Source organism: Photinus pyralis, unplaced genomic scaffold, assembly GCF_008802855.1.
Source record: "Photinus pyralis isolate 1611_PpyrPB1 unplaced genomic scaffold, Ppyr1.3 Ppyr1.4_LG9, whole genome shotgun sequence".
NCBI lineage: Eukaryota > Metazoa > Arthropoda > Insecta > Coleoptera > Lampyridae > Photinus > Photinus pyralis.
This window is the reverse complement of record NW_022170878.1, coordinates 17,547,293-17,563,382: the sequence shown is the minus strand read 5'-3', so window position 1 is coordinate 17,563,382 and position 16,090 is coordinate 17,547,293. Positions and strand designations below refer to the sequence as shown.

The 16,090-nt window shown below is 38.7% G+C and overlaps 1 protein-coding gene across 1 annotated transcript in view; it reads right to left on the bottom strand.

Moving 5' to 3' along the window:
• Positions 1–6,713: 6,713 nt before the first annotated feature.
• LOC116180036 (dmX-like protein 2) overlaps positions 6,714–16,090 on the bottom strand; it is an 11,000-nt gene continuing 1,623 nt past the window's right edge. Inside the window, exons 2-23 of the mRNA XM_031499861.1 lie at positions 14,047–14,205; positions 13,742–14,000; positions 13,219–13,693; positions 13,054–13,174; positions 12,733–13,007; positions 12,530–12,683; positions 11,831–12,178; positions 11,723–11,767; positions 11,100–11,596; positions 10,912–11,049; positions 10,488–10,765; positions 10,192–10,441; positions 9,956–10,144; positions 9,726–9,907; positions 9,431–9,680; positions 9,138–9,389; positions 8,339–8,422; positions 8,008–8,068; positions 7,746–7,954; positions 7,587–7,656; positions 7,245–7,537; positions 6,714–7,194 (exon numbers count right to left, since the gene is read on the bottom strand). Coding sequence (XP_031355721.1) covers positions 7,000–7,194; positions 7,245–7,537; positions 7,587–7,656; positions 7,746–7,954; positions 8,008–8,068; positions 8,339–8,422; positions 9,138–9,389; positions 9,431–9,680; positions 9,726–9,907; positions 9,956–10,144; positions 10,192–10,441; positions 10,488–10,765; positions 10,912–11,049; positions 11,100–11,596; positions 11,723–11,767; positions 11,831–12,178; positions 12,530–12,683; positions 12,733–13,007; positions 13,054–13,174; positions 13,219–13,693; positions 13,742–14,000; positions 14,047–14,205 — 4,784 coding nt within the window. The 3' untranslated portion in view covers positions 6,714–6,999. The remainder of the gene's footprint in view (positions 7,195–7,244; positions 7,538–7,586; positions 7,657–7,745; positions 7,955–8,007; positions 8,069–8,338; positions 8,423–9,137; positions 9,390–9,430; positions 9,681–9,725; positions 9,908–9,955; positions 10,145–10,191; positions 10,442–10,487; positions 10,766–10,911; positions 11,050–11,099; positions 11,597–11,722; positions 11,768–11,830; positions 12,179–12,529; positions 12,684–12,732; positions 13,008–13,053; positions 13,175–13,218; positions 13,694–13,741; positions 14,001–14,046; positions 14,206–16,090) is intronic.

The window sequence follows — 16,090 nt, the reverse complement described above, 5'->3', positions numbered from 1 at the left end:
CCCTTTGAATTTTTTTTTCGAAATTGGTTTCTAGTCTATAACTTTTGATTGAGAAGTCTAATCGAAAAAGTACGAATTGTTTTGGATTCTACGCACCAAAATTAATAAGAAAAAGTGTTTTTTTGGTGCAGTCGATTTTTGGTAAAAAAAGGAAGGTTGTACACTGCCTTTTTTTGAGCCCCGAAAGAAAATTGTCTCAGATCGATCCGGAAAATAAAGTTTCTTATAGAATGTGGCCTGTAGAATCCATAATTTCAAACAGTTCCAAGTTTGGGCTAGTAGTTCAAAAGTTACAGCCCTTTGAATTTTTTTTCGAAATTGGTTTCTAGTCTATAACCTTTTATTGAGAAGTCTAATCGAAAAAGTACGAATGGTTTTGGATTCTACACACCAAAATTAATAAGAAAAAGTGTTTTTTTGGTGCAGTCGATTTTTGGTAAAAAAAGAAGGTTGTACCTACACTGCCTTTTTTTGAGCCCCGAAAGAAAAATTGTCTCAGACCGATCCGGAAAATAATTTTTCTTATTGAATGTGGCCTGTAGAATCCATAATTTCAAACACTTCCAAGTTTGGGCTAGTAGTTCAAAAGTTACAGCCCTTTGAATTTTTTTTCGAAATTGGTTTCTAGTCTATAACCTTTGATTGAGAAGTCTAATCGAAAAAGTACGAATGGTTTTGGATTCTATGCACCAAAATTAATAAGAAAAAGTGTTTTTTTGGTGCAGTCGATTTTTGGTAAAAAAAGGAAGGTTGTACACTGCCTTTTTTTTAGCCTCGAAAGAAAAATTGTCTCAGACCGATCGGGAAAATAATTTTTCTTATAGAATGTGGCCTGTAGAATCCATAATTTCAAACAGTTCCAAGTTTGGGCTAGTAGTTCAAAAGTTACAGCCCTTTGAATTTTTTTTTCGAAATTGGTTTCTAGTCTATAACTTTTGATTGAGAAGTCTAATCGAAAAAGTACGAATGGTTTTGGATTCTATGCACCAAAATTAATAAGAAAAAGTGTTTTTTTGGTGCAGTCGATTTTTGGTAAAAAAAGGAAGGTTGTACACTGCCTTTTTTTGAGCCTCGAAAGAAAAATTGTCTCAGACCGATCGGGAAAATAATTTTTCTTATAGAATGTGGCCTGTAGAATCCATAATTTCAAACAGTTCCAAGTTTGGGCTAGTAGTTCAAAAGTTACAGCCCTTTGAATTTTTTTTTCGAAATTGGTTTCTAGTCTATAACTTTTGATTGAGAAGTCTAATCGAAAAAGTACGAATGGTTTTGGATTCTATGCACCAAAATTAATAAGAAAAAGTGTTTTTTTGGTGCAGTCGATTTTTGGTAAAAAAAGGAAGGTTGTACACTGCCTTTTTTTGAGCCTCGAAAGAAAAATTGTCTCAGACCGATCGGGAAAATAATTTTTCTTATAGAATGTGGCCTGTAGAATCCATAATTTCAAACAGTTCCAAGTTTGCGCTAGTAGTTCAAAAGTTACAGCCCTTTGAATTTTTTTTTCGAAATTGGTTTCTAGTCTATAACCTTTGATTGAGAAGTCTAATCGAAAAAGTACGAATGGTTTTGGATTCTATGCACCAAAATTAATAAGAAAAAGTGTTTTTTTGGTGCAGTCGATTTTTGGTAAAAAAAGGAAGGTTGTACACTGCCTTTTTTTGAGCCCCGAAAGAAAAATTGTCTCAGACCGATCGGGAAAATAATTTTTCTTATAGAATGTGGCCTGTAGAATCCATAATTTCAAACAGTTCCAAGATTGGGCTACTAGTTCAAAAGTTACAGCCCTTTGAATTTTCTTTCGAAATTGGTTTTCTAGTCTATAACTTGTGATTGAGAAGTCTAATCAAAAAAGTACGAATTGTTTTGGATTCTACGCACCAAAATTAATAAGAAAAAGTGTTTTCCCGAGAAATTTTGGTGCAGTCGATTTTTGGCAAAAAAGGAAGGTTGTAACACTGCCTTTTTTTTTGAGGCCCCAAAAAAAATTGTCTCAGAACGACCGGAAAAAAACTTTTTCTTATAGAATGTGGCCTGTAGAATCCATAATTTAAAACAGTTTGAAGATTGGGCTACTAGTTCAAAAGTTACAGCCCTTTGAATTTTCTTTCGAAATTGGTTTCTAGTCTATAACTTTTGATTGAAAAGTCTGATCGAAAAAGTACGAATTGTTTATTCTACGCTCCAAAATTAATAAGAAAAAGTGTTTTCCCGAGAAATTTTGGTGCAGTCTATTTTTGGTTAAAAAGGAAGGTTGTACACTGCCTTTTTTTGAGGCCCCGAAGAAAAAATTGTCTCAGATCGACCCGGAAAAAAATTTTCTTACAGAATGTGGCCTGTAGAATCCATAATTGCAAACAGTTCCAAGATTGAGCTACTAGTTCAAAAGTTACAGCCCTTTGAATTTTTTTCTGGTCTATAACTTTTGATTGAGAAGTCTGATCGAAAAAGTACAAATTGATTTGGATTCTACGCACCCAAATTAATAAGAAAAAGTGTTTTCCCGAGAAATTTTGTGTAGTCGATTTTTGGTAAAAAAGGAAGGTTATACACTGCCTTTTTTTGAGCCCCGAAAAAAAAATTGTCTCACATCGACCCGGAAAAAAAATTTTCTTATAGAATGTCGCCTGTAGAATCCAAAATTTCAAACAATTCCAAGATTGGGCTACTAGTTCAAAAGTTACAGCCCTTTGAATTTTTTTTCGAAATTGGTTTCTAGTCTATAACTTTTGATTGAGAAGTCTGATCGTAAAAGTACGAATTGTTTTGGATTCTACGCACCAAAATTAATAAGAAAAAGTGTTTTCCCGAGAAATTTTGGTGCAGTTAATTTTGGGTAAAAAAGGAAGGTTATACACTGCTTTTTTTTGAGCCCCGAAAGAAAAATTGTCTCAGATCGACCCGTAAAAAAAATTTTTTCTTATAGAATGTGGCCTGTAGAATCCATAATTTCAAACAGTTCCAAGATTGGGCTACTAGTTCAAAAGTTACAGCCCTTTAAATTTTTTTTCGAAATTGGTTTCTAGTCTATAACTTTTGATTGAGAAGTCTGATCGAAAAAGTACGAATTGATTTGGATTCTACGCACCCAAATTAATAAGATAAAGTGTTTTCCCGAGAAATTTTGGTGTAGACGATTTTTTGTAAAAAAGGAAGGTTATACACTGCCTTTTTTTGAGCCCCGAGAAAAAAATTGTCTCAGATCGACCCGGAAAAAAAATTTCTTATAGAATGTGGCCTGTAGAATCCATAATGCTATGCTTTTTGCCGGAGAATGTATAATGTTCTCCGAAATTGTCTATTTGTGAATGTGGTATTGGTATTACAAAGAATGTGATCACTTGATTCATTCATTTTTCTATGCCATTTGTCATGCATGTCATACATAAACCCGAGCTGTATTTTATAATAGATCATTATGTTAATTGGAGAATACCTCAATAGTAGTTTCTATAAGTTGGCGAAATCTTGTAGTATTCAAAAAATTAACATAAATTGGTACCAATAATTTGCTTTGCAAGTATATGCCTATGCCAACAACAATAAAATGTTAAATGAGATATGTGACCTGCAATTAATAGCATGCGATGTAATTTAGGTACAACTGCTGATTATGATGATTTTGCAGGTCCAGATTTTCCACCGACTCCGAACAAAAAATCTGATGCCAACCGCTACGAACAGAATTTAAACTTACCGTCTGTTACACTGTATTTTTTCTTTATGTTGTTTCAATAAAGTTTGAATGTGGTGTATAGTATATGTACTATCTAAGCAAAATAAGGAATAACAAATTGTATTTCCTAGATCACTTCATTGAAAGTTTAGAAAAATCATTAAAAAAAGATTTCACATTGTTTAAATTTAATTTTTGTATATATACATCTAGATAATTAAGCGAAATATTTAAACTTGTGTAACGGAGAAAACAATCACTATAACAAATAAATTTCGTTCAACTGTTTTTCCGCCGGGAGACTGCCTAGGATACATGCGCTATTTTCGCATTGGATAGCCAGGGATATTCTTTGGAATAAAAATTGCGCGATAAGATTGTCGGTATTTCTTGAATTCTTCTCAGACCGAGAAACAGAAAACTTGAAGAGAAAAGAAGATAGATCTTCAGCTCGTTCTAAACTATCCTCTGACTCCAGTTTCGTTGTCTCTATGCAACATTGATGGATCGATGATTAAAATCGACAAGTTTGTTTTGCTGAAACTTTTTCGAAAGTATGATTTCTTCAAGTGCTCCCAGTCCATCGTCAGTTGTAGATGTTGTTTTAATCGATGGATTATTTTTTTTGCATCTTTTAAAAGATCTCCGGTAAACCTTTGAGCAATTTTCTGAACACATCCTCGGCAAGATTTGTGCTGTCAGCGAGAGAAGTACATCTTACTTTTGACAGATAGTTGCCCCTTCCATGAAGGACGCAGAACATGATCGTTGGGATCAAAATAAGGAAAGATTACAATCCTACTCAATTTATGTTTCCACTCAGAAGCAGCCTGGAAATTTCATAAAACCACTTCGCAATGATAGCTCAAAGCCTCTCTTATAGATTACTTATACCGTTCATAGGCAAAAAAGACCTGTTGTTGTTGGAAGGAAAGTTGTGTTTGCCACATATGAAGATAAGTGCTATAAATTTGTGACAAGGGAAGATGATGTGGTAAAAACTGAATTGTGCTGCAGCCACTAAGAGGTAGATTCTCGAATAATTTACCATCTTGGTAATCTACCAACAAGTAGCAAAGTCATACTAGCGCTTCCGATATGGATATTGCTTTGGGAAATGTAAAATTGACGCTACCATCAAGGTATAGATGGAAGTAGGTCTGTTTTCCAATAACACACAGAAATTCATAAATCTTCGAGAGATGTTCGTGAATTTGGGTGTTGATGTGTGTAACGCGCAGGGTAACCCGTTACCGGGTTCCCACGCATTTACCAGATGTATGACTTGTGTATGGTCCTCATCGTTTAGTTCATCGCAATTTGGGCGAATGCCACCGAAAAATGTCTGAGTTTCTACAATCCGTTTGATTGAAGTGGATGGAACTATGTGAATCAGAAGTTTAGAATCAAATGGTTTGAAAGATCTCAGTAGTCAGTATCCTATCGCTATCTCTGTTGGTTATGCTCTCGCGCGCTTATCTCTCACACGCTCGCACTCGCTGGGATTTACTATACCTAAATGTTTTAACTTCTAAGACGTCTGCCACTATTAAAGCTTATGTCGCTTATGGTTTAGTTACTATGTACGCTGCCTCCCGGTCTATATAGAGAATTGTATGAAAATTGGGGGAAATACGCTTATTCCCAATATTTTTATTCACGGACGGGAATTTGTTGCACCTCTTTGTAAAGCCTCCTTGCTCATTGGCTTTAGGGTATAGGTATCCGCGAAAGTACAGTCTATCATTATTTCTCCTAAAAACGGTAGAGAAGCTGGTGGATGCACACATATAAGGAATTTTTGCAGCCTCGTGTGCCAGTTGGAGAGGGGAACGTTTGTTTGGAGGAAAGGGAGGGGGCTGAGCGCATTTCTAGATATCAAAGGTGTGTTAAACCACAATCAATTACATTAGTGAGGTCGCTGAAGCATTAGGATTGATGGATTATTCAATAGCGGATACGCGTCATGCTTGGAAGCACTGCCCTTATATCTTCAATCGGGAGAATGGAGCAAACGATCTAGCGAACGTCATAACTAGAAAGTTTCAAAACACTGTGAAAGTGGCGAAGTAACCATAGCCTTTCCACTAACCCAGATAAGACCGAGGTTGTTCCATTCACTATAACATAAAGGGGCTTGCTTTTCAAGTGAAATATTTGAGAGTCATTATAGACTCCCCCCCTGACAAGAGCACATTGATCAAATATTCAAATAAGCCAAAAGGCAAGTGACCCTCCATAGACGTTACCGTAATAATCATATACAGTGCTATTCATTTAGAAGTAGACATAATCTCTTCTGAAGGGCGCCTAATTTTATGCAACCAAAATAACTTCTAAAAACAAAGATCTGGCTGTCACATTTAACTAATTTGAATATTGTTGCTTTGGGTTCGGTATTTTTATTTTCATTCGTGTGCGATGTATTCAACTGAAGAAGAAGTTGATATTGCCAAGTGGTATAGTGCCGGAAACAGTTTAAGAGCGTAAAAGATTTAGTGTCTGTTAACCCAAAACAACCATATTCCAACTAATTTATTATTATGACAGCCAGACGTTTATTTGTTTTTAAAAGTTATTTTAGATGCATAAAATTAGGCGCTCTTCAGAAGAGATTTTATCTGTTAAAAGTAGACATAGGGAAAAACACACGTACATCCCTATGCCTACTTCTTAATAAATATCACTGTATATACATATTATGCAGTGACAGTCAGGCGATGCTGAGGGCCCTGTCTGCCGATAGGTTCCAATCAGCCATGGCGCTCGATTGCATGCGAACTACTCTACATAGATTAGGTGTATAATGGCCGTTTGCACCGAGAAATAAAACTTAGCTTAAACATATCCATGGCAACCATTGTCGCAATAATCATTGCCATGGATTTTAAGCTAAGCAAATGCAAACGCCATAATAGACTTGATCTGAGTGGCAGTGCACTGTGGAATAGGGGGAAACAGAAGGGTGGACGATTTTGCTTGCGGGGTAGTGGTGGAGGAAGGGGGGGGGGATGTCATTGTCTGGTCCGAACCTACGAGGAATGTAGTAAATGAATTAATTTATTTAGGCAAAGTTTAAATATTAACAATAATACATATTACTTTAAAATGAAGCGAACTACTTAACATAAGATCTACCAGATTGTAATTAATCAAACATGATCTTGTATAGGCATAAAGTTAATACTGTGACTACACTTTAATACACTAGCGCCAGCATCTACAAAGCTTACACAATTGTTTGCATTTCGCTAAATAACAACTATATTTGGTAAAATTGTAACACTATACAAAACAAAATTATATCCTCCCTTTCGACTTTGACCTTAATGACTAAGTAAACTTTCCCTGTCTGGCAATAATCGTACCTTCATGCTCCCGTCAGCTCCGCATGAGAATAAACGTGCACAAGAGTCTATGTGCAGTTGAGTAACGCCTTGGCCAATATTTTTGAAAAAACTGCTACGAGCGTGCTCTGCGGGTAACGTCAATAATACTGTTGGAACAGTTACGCCCCAAATCTGTTCGTGTTAAACGTATAAACGACGAGAAGTTCCGAACAAAGACTTACCTTAATGTCTCCGTCCGCAGATCCAGTCGCAAAATACTCCTCATGTGGATCAATTGCGACACACTTAACCGCACTTTCGTGTGCCTGAAACCGATGACGTATTGTTTTCGACCGAACATCGATTAGACAAATATCGCCCTTCTTCCCTGTAGAAACTAGGAGTTGGTGTTGGGGGGCGTAAACGAGACTACTGGCGCCTTGCTCGTGGCAGGTGAATGCGACTACCATAGATTTGCCATGTGGTAGTATAGAATCCCATATACATACATTTTTACTTTCAGAACTGTGACCGGCTATCAAAATAGTGTATTGAAACAGAGAGAACTTAAACAGATGTCTTACCTGTGGCCAACAAACTACACGAGCCCAGAAATACAAAGTCGCTTATTCCTTTATTATGGCACTGGTGTGTCTAATCAAAATTAAAGCGTTGTTAGTCTAGGACGTTAACGGGAAATTGTGTCTGGGTGCATTTACAACTAATTAGGAACAAATACTTACAAAAAATGGACGCGTTGCGTTAGCAGAAAGTCCAACTTGCCACAAACTCAGGTTGCCATCGGAATCTCCAACTCCAAACTTGTTGCCGTGCTGCGAAAACCGTACTCTCGTCACTTTGGCATATGTTCCCGGAGGTCTCGGTGTAGCAACCGGTTGGGAATGGTTCCATTCCCACAACTGCACGGAGCCATCTTGGCCACCAGTTAAATCTGAAATAGTACGTCGGAAGGGGACGGTCTTTACCTTTGATAATTACTCTTACACAATGGCAACAATGGATGCGAGCATATTCGTCGTATACCATCGACTCGATGTTTCAGAACCTAACGAAATAAACAAAATTTTATATGCGAGGAACTGTGTAAAATGTCATACTTATAGAGTACTTCTTGCTTAAAATATAACATAAGACAATGATATTAAGCAACCAACATAAAAGCAGACTACTACTACACTATGGTCAAATAGATACCTACTAGATTCTTCTACAAAATATAAACGACAGGCAAGAAGTTCTAACTGTTAATATATGAAATGAAAATTATGCAGGTTAACATTAACAAGCACTACAGACAGCAGTGTTAGAGACGAACCGGCCGAAGCATGTGTGCCGATCTCAGCAGCACAAGGCGGACAAAGTTCGGATCATGACATCCAGGAAAACTTAACCCCTTCATCTACAGACACATTCATACAATTTCAATTTTTGCGCAGAAATTTCAAAAAAAAAGGAACATAAGCATACTTTACCCACACGACGTGTAACGATACTATGAGTAGGTAGGTACATAATGTGTATATCAATTATCAGTTAAATGTATTCCAGGTTTGGTTGTCTGTAAGGGATTTCTGTTGTAACTGTAGCTTCGTAAAGTGCCATTTTTTAATAGTGAGCATTGTTAGAATAGAAATCCTTTAATATCAAGGGCAAAGTGCATAAGAACAGCATCAGTTGTACAATCACTGTGAAATTGCAATAGACTAGAAACCAATTTCAAAAGAAAATTCAAAGGGCTGTAACTTTTGAACTAGTAGCCCAATCTTGGAACTGTTTGAAATTATGGATTCTACAGGCCACGTTCCATAAGAAAAATTTTTTTCCGAGTCGATCTGAGACAATTTTTTGTTCGGGGCAAAAAAAAGGCATTTTCTATTTGGCGCCCAACGTGGGGCCACAACAATATATCTAATTACAAATTATTTGAATCTCCTGGTGAAGACTTTTGAAAGAAATTCATCAATGACTCAGTATCATGAGCAGACTGGTTCACTTGCGTCAATTGAATTTCTTATTCTTATGCACTTTGCCCAATAACAACACATGATTTCAAATTAGAGAACCAAAACGAAATGAGTTCACCAATAGAAATGAACCTATGAATATCAACTTACCACTGTGGTGCCACGCCCGCTTTGACTGGCAATTCCAGATGGTGGACTTCCGGGCTGTTGATCTTTCGTCTTATCGCCCGCGCTGTGAATGACTAAGAAGGGCGGAACCGTTACCTCCGTCGAGTCCTGTTTCAAATTCAATATGTCCAATTCACACTCGTCTTCTAACCAAGCAGGTAGTTCTAACAGCAACGAGATGTCCATTTCTTGTAATTCGCGAGGAGTTGCAATCACAATTAACCCATTGTTAACCTAAAACAATTTTTTAAATTTGTCCACAAGACCAAGGGTACCTGGTTAAGGCTGAATGCGGCTATTGAATCTTGCTCTTTATGTATAATTCGCACAGGTTCAACGGCCGGCGGCTCGGGATGCTGGGAAACTAGTTCGTCAATTGCGCAAACGGACTTGCGCTTCCCAAATACAGCCCTAATGAAAATGTCTTGGACAGAATCTTGGTGGACCAAGAATGTCCACAACCGACGGACAGCGCTCGCGACACTTTTGTTTATGAACGGAGTGTTGTGAGGCTCAAGCAGTTGCCTGAAACAAACTGTAGAACTTGGAACGGGACTAAATAGTACACACCTATACTTCTGTAACGGTGGCCCACTTGTACTCTCAACAAAACAACCAGGTATGTACTCCACAGGGGACTGCCGTTTATCGAGTTCTTTCTTCAAACTATCCTGCCATTTCATTAGACGTCGCAAACTGCTGTGAATTAGTGGGCTGGCCACAGGCAATTCGGACACTTCTAAACCTGCCACCTGAATCATAGTGTTCTAACCGACTGCGTGCAAGACTTGGAAACTTACAGCGAGGAATTCTTTAATCCGTGTCTCAACGATACGCAATATAGCAAATTTCAATACGACCCAAGAATACGAATTGGGGTCCGAATGTTCGGTATTATTAGTGACTGTAGCCGGTGGAGCATCAAATACGTCCTCTTCCTCACTTTCGGAATCACTCGAAACATCATCGCAGTTGGGGCCCGCATCAGGCTACAAATTTTTCGATTAAAAGCCGTGCTTCGCACACGCTACCGTACCTTTGTAAGTAAGTAGGCTAAGATACTCATTTCAGGAGGTACAAATTGCTCGCGATAGGTGGCCTTATCTTCTTTCATTGTTGCGGGTTGCTGCCCCAGCAACTTGCAGTTCAGTTTCACCCGTTGCTTATTTAGCCACACGGCGGGTCCACTTCCTTCGTCCGTTGGAGTGTTCACAATGCTTTGATTGTTTGACGAATTTGTGACACTTGCAGTACGTAGGAGTTTTTTGGTGCCTCCGCCAAATAACCTACAACGAGCCCTAGTTAGAGGTTCCCTACGAAACCGGCCCTTACTGTCCCCAAGTTTCCTGTGTGAAGGTATGCCCAGTCACGTGGAACAGAATGACACAGTCCAAAGTACACAAACCGTAGAGTAAAAGAGAAAGGTAAGTTGCTGTAAAGGCTTCGCATAAGACGACCGTTAATCTCGGGGTATCCTCGTCCTTTTCGCGCGCTAACAGCGCCCTCAGACTAGTCACGCCTGGCCATTTCGAAGGCAAGGTGTGAATTTGCTGTCTTTCGTTTATCGAACCTCGCCTTCTTCTCCCCACCAAATGTGTCACACACTGATCCTAAAAAAACCATGATTATTATCAATCCCGCCGCTCAAACTCACGACGGCGATGGCGGCTACTAATAAATCAAACCCCCCCCCTCCCCCCCTGACTTCATGCTCTCTCATCCTTCATTTGGCTAGAGAAAATTCAAAGTATTGTACCTGGTTATCCTGTAGAGTGCTTTTGAACGTATCAGAATCACACAAAGATTGATAAATGCATGCCGAAAGTGCGACAGCAAGATCGCGCAATACCAACAGTTGATTCTGCGAGGTGCTCGGTTGAGTCAAGTCGACAATCTGACAAAAAGACAATTCAGTAATGCACAGATGGCGCTGAGACCACTCACAGTGTGTAGCATGTCATGCGTAAGACTTTGTAAGTAGCGGACGGGATCTGCAATGACAGTTTTGCTACTAGCAACACTAGCAGCAAGTAAGGGAAGACTGGTGGGGAACGGTAGGGGGCTTAAAAGCTGCTGTTGAGTTTTTTCTTGCTGCAACTCTTGTAATAGTAGAACGAGCTCCATGCGTACTGACGCCAGTCCACCCGCGGCACCATGTAGAGAACAGTAACTGAGGAACGTACGGAGTAGAGTCTCATTAACTCTAAGCCAGCGCTTTCTGTTGGCGGCGCGTAAAACTTTAGCTTCGAAATCCAGTTTTTCTTGTATAAGAATCTCATGCAAAGTTGGCCTCGCAATGTTACTATCTCCTAATTCACTATCTGCGGTCAATTCTAAATCGGATTCCTCACTATGATCAGAAGCGGTGTAATTGCAAAGTTGACGTAAAGCTTCAACCTCCTTTTCTAACCAAATGTAAAGCTGGTAACGTAACTGCCCACCTACGCATGGAAAAAGATGTAAACGACAGTAACGTGACATACTTCAGCTACACCTAAAGTTAGTGTTCACAAGTAAAAATCAAAGGCAAGTTTAATTCGGGCGACAAATGCACACAAAAAGCTTACTGTTGAATGGGTACGGTTTACGCCTTTTATTAAAACACTTAAACTCTGAAACATTCCGAATTCGTAATTGAGAATGCTGAAAACCCAAGTGGAAATACGTAAACATACCATCAACCTCAAATCCAGTTGCTAACGTCGACAATTCCTCCATTAATATTTTCAAGCATGCCACGAATTTCAACTGCTGAGCCATTATATCAATTTGATCTGCTGACTCGATTCCGTCACCTTCTGTGGCCGGCTCGGGAGGTTCTTCGTTAATTTTCATTTTTAGCCCGTCGTCTGAATCCTCATCCTCTTTCTCATCATCAGACCACTTGAGTTCGAAGTCGTCGGTTTTCACTTTATAATCGGAAACAGCGCCCCAATCGAAATCCGCTGTATTTTCACTCAATTGCGGCTGAATAATTCCCGTATTTATTTGAGACTCAGATTTTGGACCCTTTGGAGTAGCAACTAAAAAGTTAGGGTAGTACAAGGTCAATTGATTTTCATTTTGAAGACACAAAAACTATTCTGAAGGATCTGATTAGTGCTAGTATTGATTTGCTTGAACGCTGTAAGTACATAAGAAAAATACTTGGATGTGGGCAAGTTCAAGGTAGCCTCATCCATTCTGAAAGAAGCATTCCCTGGGACTACTATGAATTTAACCAAACCCAAAAATGAGAACAAACACACAATAGTTAAAACGTTAAAATTACTCATCAAACAAACCTTTCTCAATGGGCGTGGCTACCGTATACCTAGCCATCCAAAACCTTTAGCATAATTTTTGTTGTACAAGTTTAAAATAAAATATGTTACCGGGTGACATATTTTTGGTACGGTCCGTAACGGCAAATGGTAACTTTGACAAAACCTCCAGAGCTAATGCTGGACATCCAGCTCGGAAATGTCCATGCGCGGTGGTAAAATACAACTGACGCTCTAGAGGAGTAATAGTATCCTCAATCATCACCTACACACAATAAATTGAATACATTGTTGCAACGGTATCGTTTGCCTACTTGTTTTCTCCCAGACATCCAAAATTTGCGTTGCCCGGAGCTAGCAATGTGCTGACGAACGAGTAAGGGATGAGTTCTCAGGTAGACATAAAAATTAAACACGTTAGGATCCGCTTGGGTGGTCTCGCGCGAGTCGTCCTCGTGAGCGGCATGCTGTGAACCAGCGTTACCAACTAAAAGTGTGCTTAATGCCGGCTGATGCTCTTTCAGTGTCCATAACGCCATCGAACGCAGGAAAGGATCCGGGTGCGCTTGCGAAATATCTTGATTCTCACCTTTAAACAACCCCACTAAATACTAAACAACCAACCCATGACTTACCATCCGCATCACAGCCTAAAATTTGTTCAAAAAGTAAACGCTTTAAACTTGGACCGTCACCTTCATACAACCGTACTATAATAATTGCTAATTGAAGATCGTGTAACTTATTCAACAACACCTACAACAAAATTATAGTACGCGTGGCAACACAAATGCACCTACTTCAATGGCATCATTTAAATTTCCCGCTAGCAAAAAGAAGGCAGCGGCATGATCAAACCTTTGTTTGCCCAATAACGCATACGCGTTTTTCAAGGCCGCCTTCCTCCATCGGTCGATTGTAAAATCGTTGGAAAAAAATTGGGTCATCTTTTGATCACTTTTCGATCGGTATAACCCCCACAGTAAACTTTTTTTGTTCATGGCGATGTAGTACAAAGCGGCATCTAGCGGATCCTGCTTAACCTTGTACGACGCTTTGGCCAGCACTTGTACACACTGACGAAGAAGATGCAGACCCCGAATCCACCATCCCACGCCCAGCTCCCGTAGATGAAACCAGGTCGGCTCGCCCTTAGCGTAACTCGGGATCAAATTTAATAACTCCTCTTGGGTTTCCGAATGATAAGCCCAGGCCAAATTTGTGGTTCCCACCCCTTGTTTTTGAAATTGGGCGCGTTGTGCCAGTGGAAGACAGCTAAATATGTTACAATTAGCGAAGATCATATTTCGTTGGGGCAATTACCGCAGTAGATAGCCGTAATGTTTCATAGCTAAGAGGAAACGGAGTCCGCAATCATCCAAAGAGTCGACGATTACCTCATCCGACTGACCAATAACGTTCTCTTTTGCCATCGCCGATTTTGCGGCGTCAATGGCGAACCGTTCCGCTAGATCGGTATTGCAGGTGGCGACTGTATCGGCCAGTGCCAACAAATGCATTTGATCTAAACTGGACAATCCGGGTAAGTGAGTGTGAGTGAGCATGCGAGATAACATGCGCCCTAGGGGAGAATTTGAAAATTAAGCTCGTTACATTCCCATGCAAACCTTGTCGCGGTGTGAAGTGCGCAAAACCGGTCGCTCGTTCACTCGGCCTCCTGTCATGTCGTGGAATATCTTGATCCTCAAGTAATGTATCTAATGACTCTTCCATAATTGTGTTGTTATCAAACAGTTCATTGTAGTCTTTCTTCTCTTCCTTAATTGCTAGAATAATTTATTTGAAATATGTACATATTTGCATTATGGTTAGCATGTTATAGCTCATAAAGGTTTTGCCCTGTTATTGGTCTTATACTGTTGGGTAAATATATGTTATTATTATTATTATTATATCAACAAATAGTTCAATGTCTGTTTTCACAGTGCTACTTTGACTATTCGGTGCAAAGAAATACCACATTCACAGTTGCAGAGTCTGAATCTGATTCTTTTTGTTCTAACTTATTGCTTTACAAAAAAATTAAGGTGTGGCCTGGCTAACTTGCAAAAGGGGGTATTAACAAACAATTCCAAATACCTGTTTCAGAATTATGTTTACCTATACCTACTTTATAAAACCTTTAAGCTAGGAAAGGTAAGGATCTATCTAGTTATGGATAAACAATGAAAGTTTATATAAGAGGCTAATATAGAATTGATACGTGATCACGTTGTTTTTTTATGAACCAAACTACCATTTTAAATCAAGGAAAACGTAAGAAAAATGGAATTGTGATCAATTAAACCAGGTTTAAACGTTCAGATTTAAAGAGGAGGTAAAACCATTGAGTAATTAAATACGAGAAGAGACGCAACCATATGACGCTTTATGTCGCCACCGCGTCCCGTGGTGATCTAGGCGGCGTAACCTGAACATCCCGTCGAGTTTTCCAATACAAGGCTGGAACTGCAACGGCGAGGTTGGTTGCAATTAGTAATGTAACAGCGACTCGAGTTAAAATGGGCGGCGATTCTTGCGCTTATATCAATTGCAATTCAAACTCGAAAAGCAAACCAAAACTGACATTGTTTAAGTTCCCTGCTGATACAGACAGAATTAGCGAGTGGGTGAAGAATTCGGGAAATATTAAATTAGTTTTAAATAGCAACTTTAAGTATAAGTTTATATGTGAGAAGCATTTTAATGAACGCGACTTTTATGTCAGTGGCAAAAGAAAACTCTTACGTAAAGGTGCAATCCCAGTAAAATATGAAATGGGTAAATTACGTTAATTATTTTGATCGGTCAAGCCTTGTAATGCAAAATTCAGCTGATAAATTAAATTAATGCAATCAATATATTGCAAGGAAAAGTTAAAATAATCGATAGTATTTTCATTATTCAGTGGCAGTGTCTGTTCTCGTCATGTAAATACGGTTACTTCTATTGTAGAATAAATTATTCATTTTGCTTTTCATAGTATTAATTAAAAATTAAGCTATCAGCCGCTGGCGAAAATAAAGCGAAATTAAAAGAACATAAAAAATCACAGTTAATTCAAAAAATTAGAACGGGCTCTGCACATCACACTACTCCCCATTCTCAATATTAATTATTCTGATTCTCTTAAAGGAAGACAATACATCCAGTTATGGCGTGAGAAACCGTCCGATAGGCTCCCCAAACATGTACACTTTTGCAAAAAAGTATAAGTTAGCCCTTTCTAACCCTCCCAGTCCTACGCCATCGCATGTATCTGTGGTTAGCGATAGAATTTTACACATGCAATCCCTGGATTCGATAGGTAATAGAAACAGGGAAAGTGAAGAAGTTATCTGTTAAAGTTTACGAACTTAGGAAAAAATTAAAGGCAAAACAAGTTTCAGCACTTCGATTGAAGAAAAAAGCATCAGTCTCGTCGTTTGGTTTGATAGAAAAGCTGTTAAAAAACAAAAGTAATGCTGTTAAGACTTTTACAAAAATGCAAATATTTCACCACCAGCGAAGACCCTGGACCAAAGCAGAGAAAGATCTAGCATTATCGTTTTATTACAAATCGCCATCTCTATATAAGTTTATGCTTAAGAATTTACGATTTACTCTTCCTTCCTATCGAACTATACAAAAATGGAATAGTGTTTTTAAATTAAAAACTGGGTAAGAACTTAA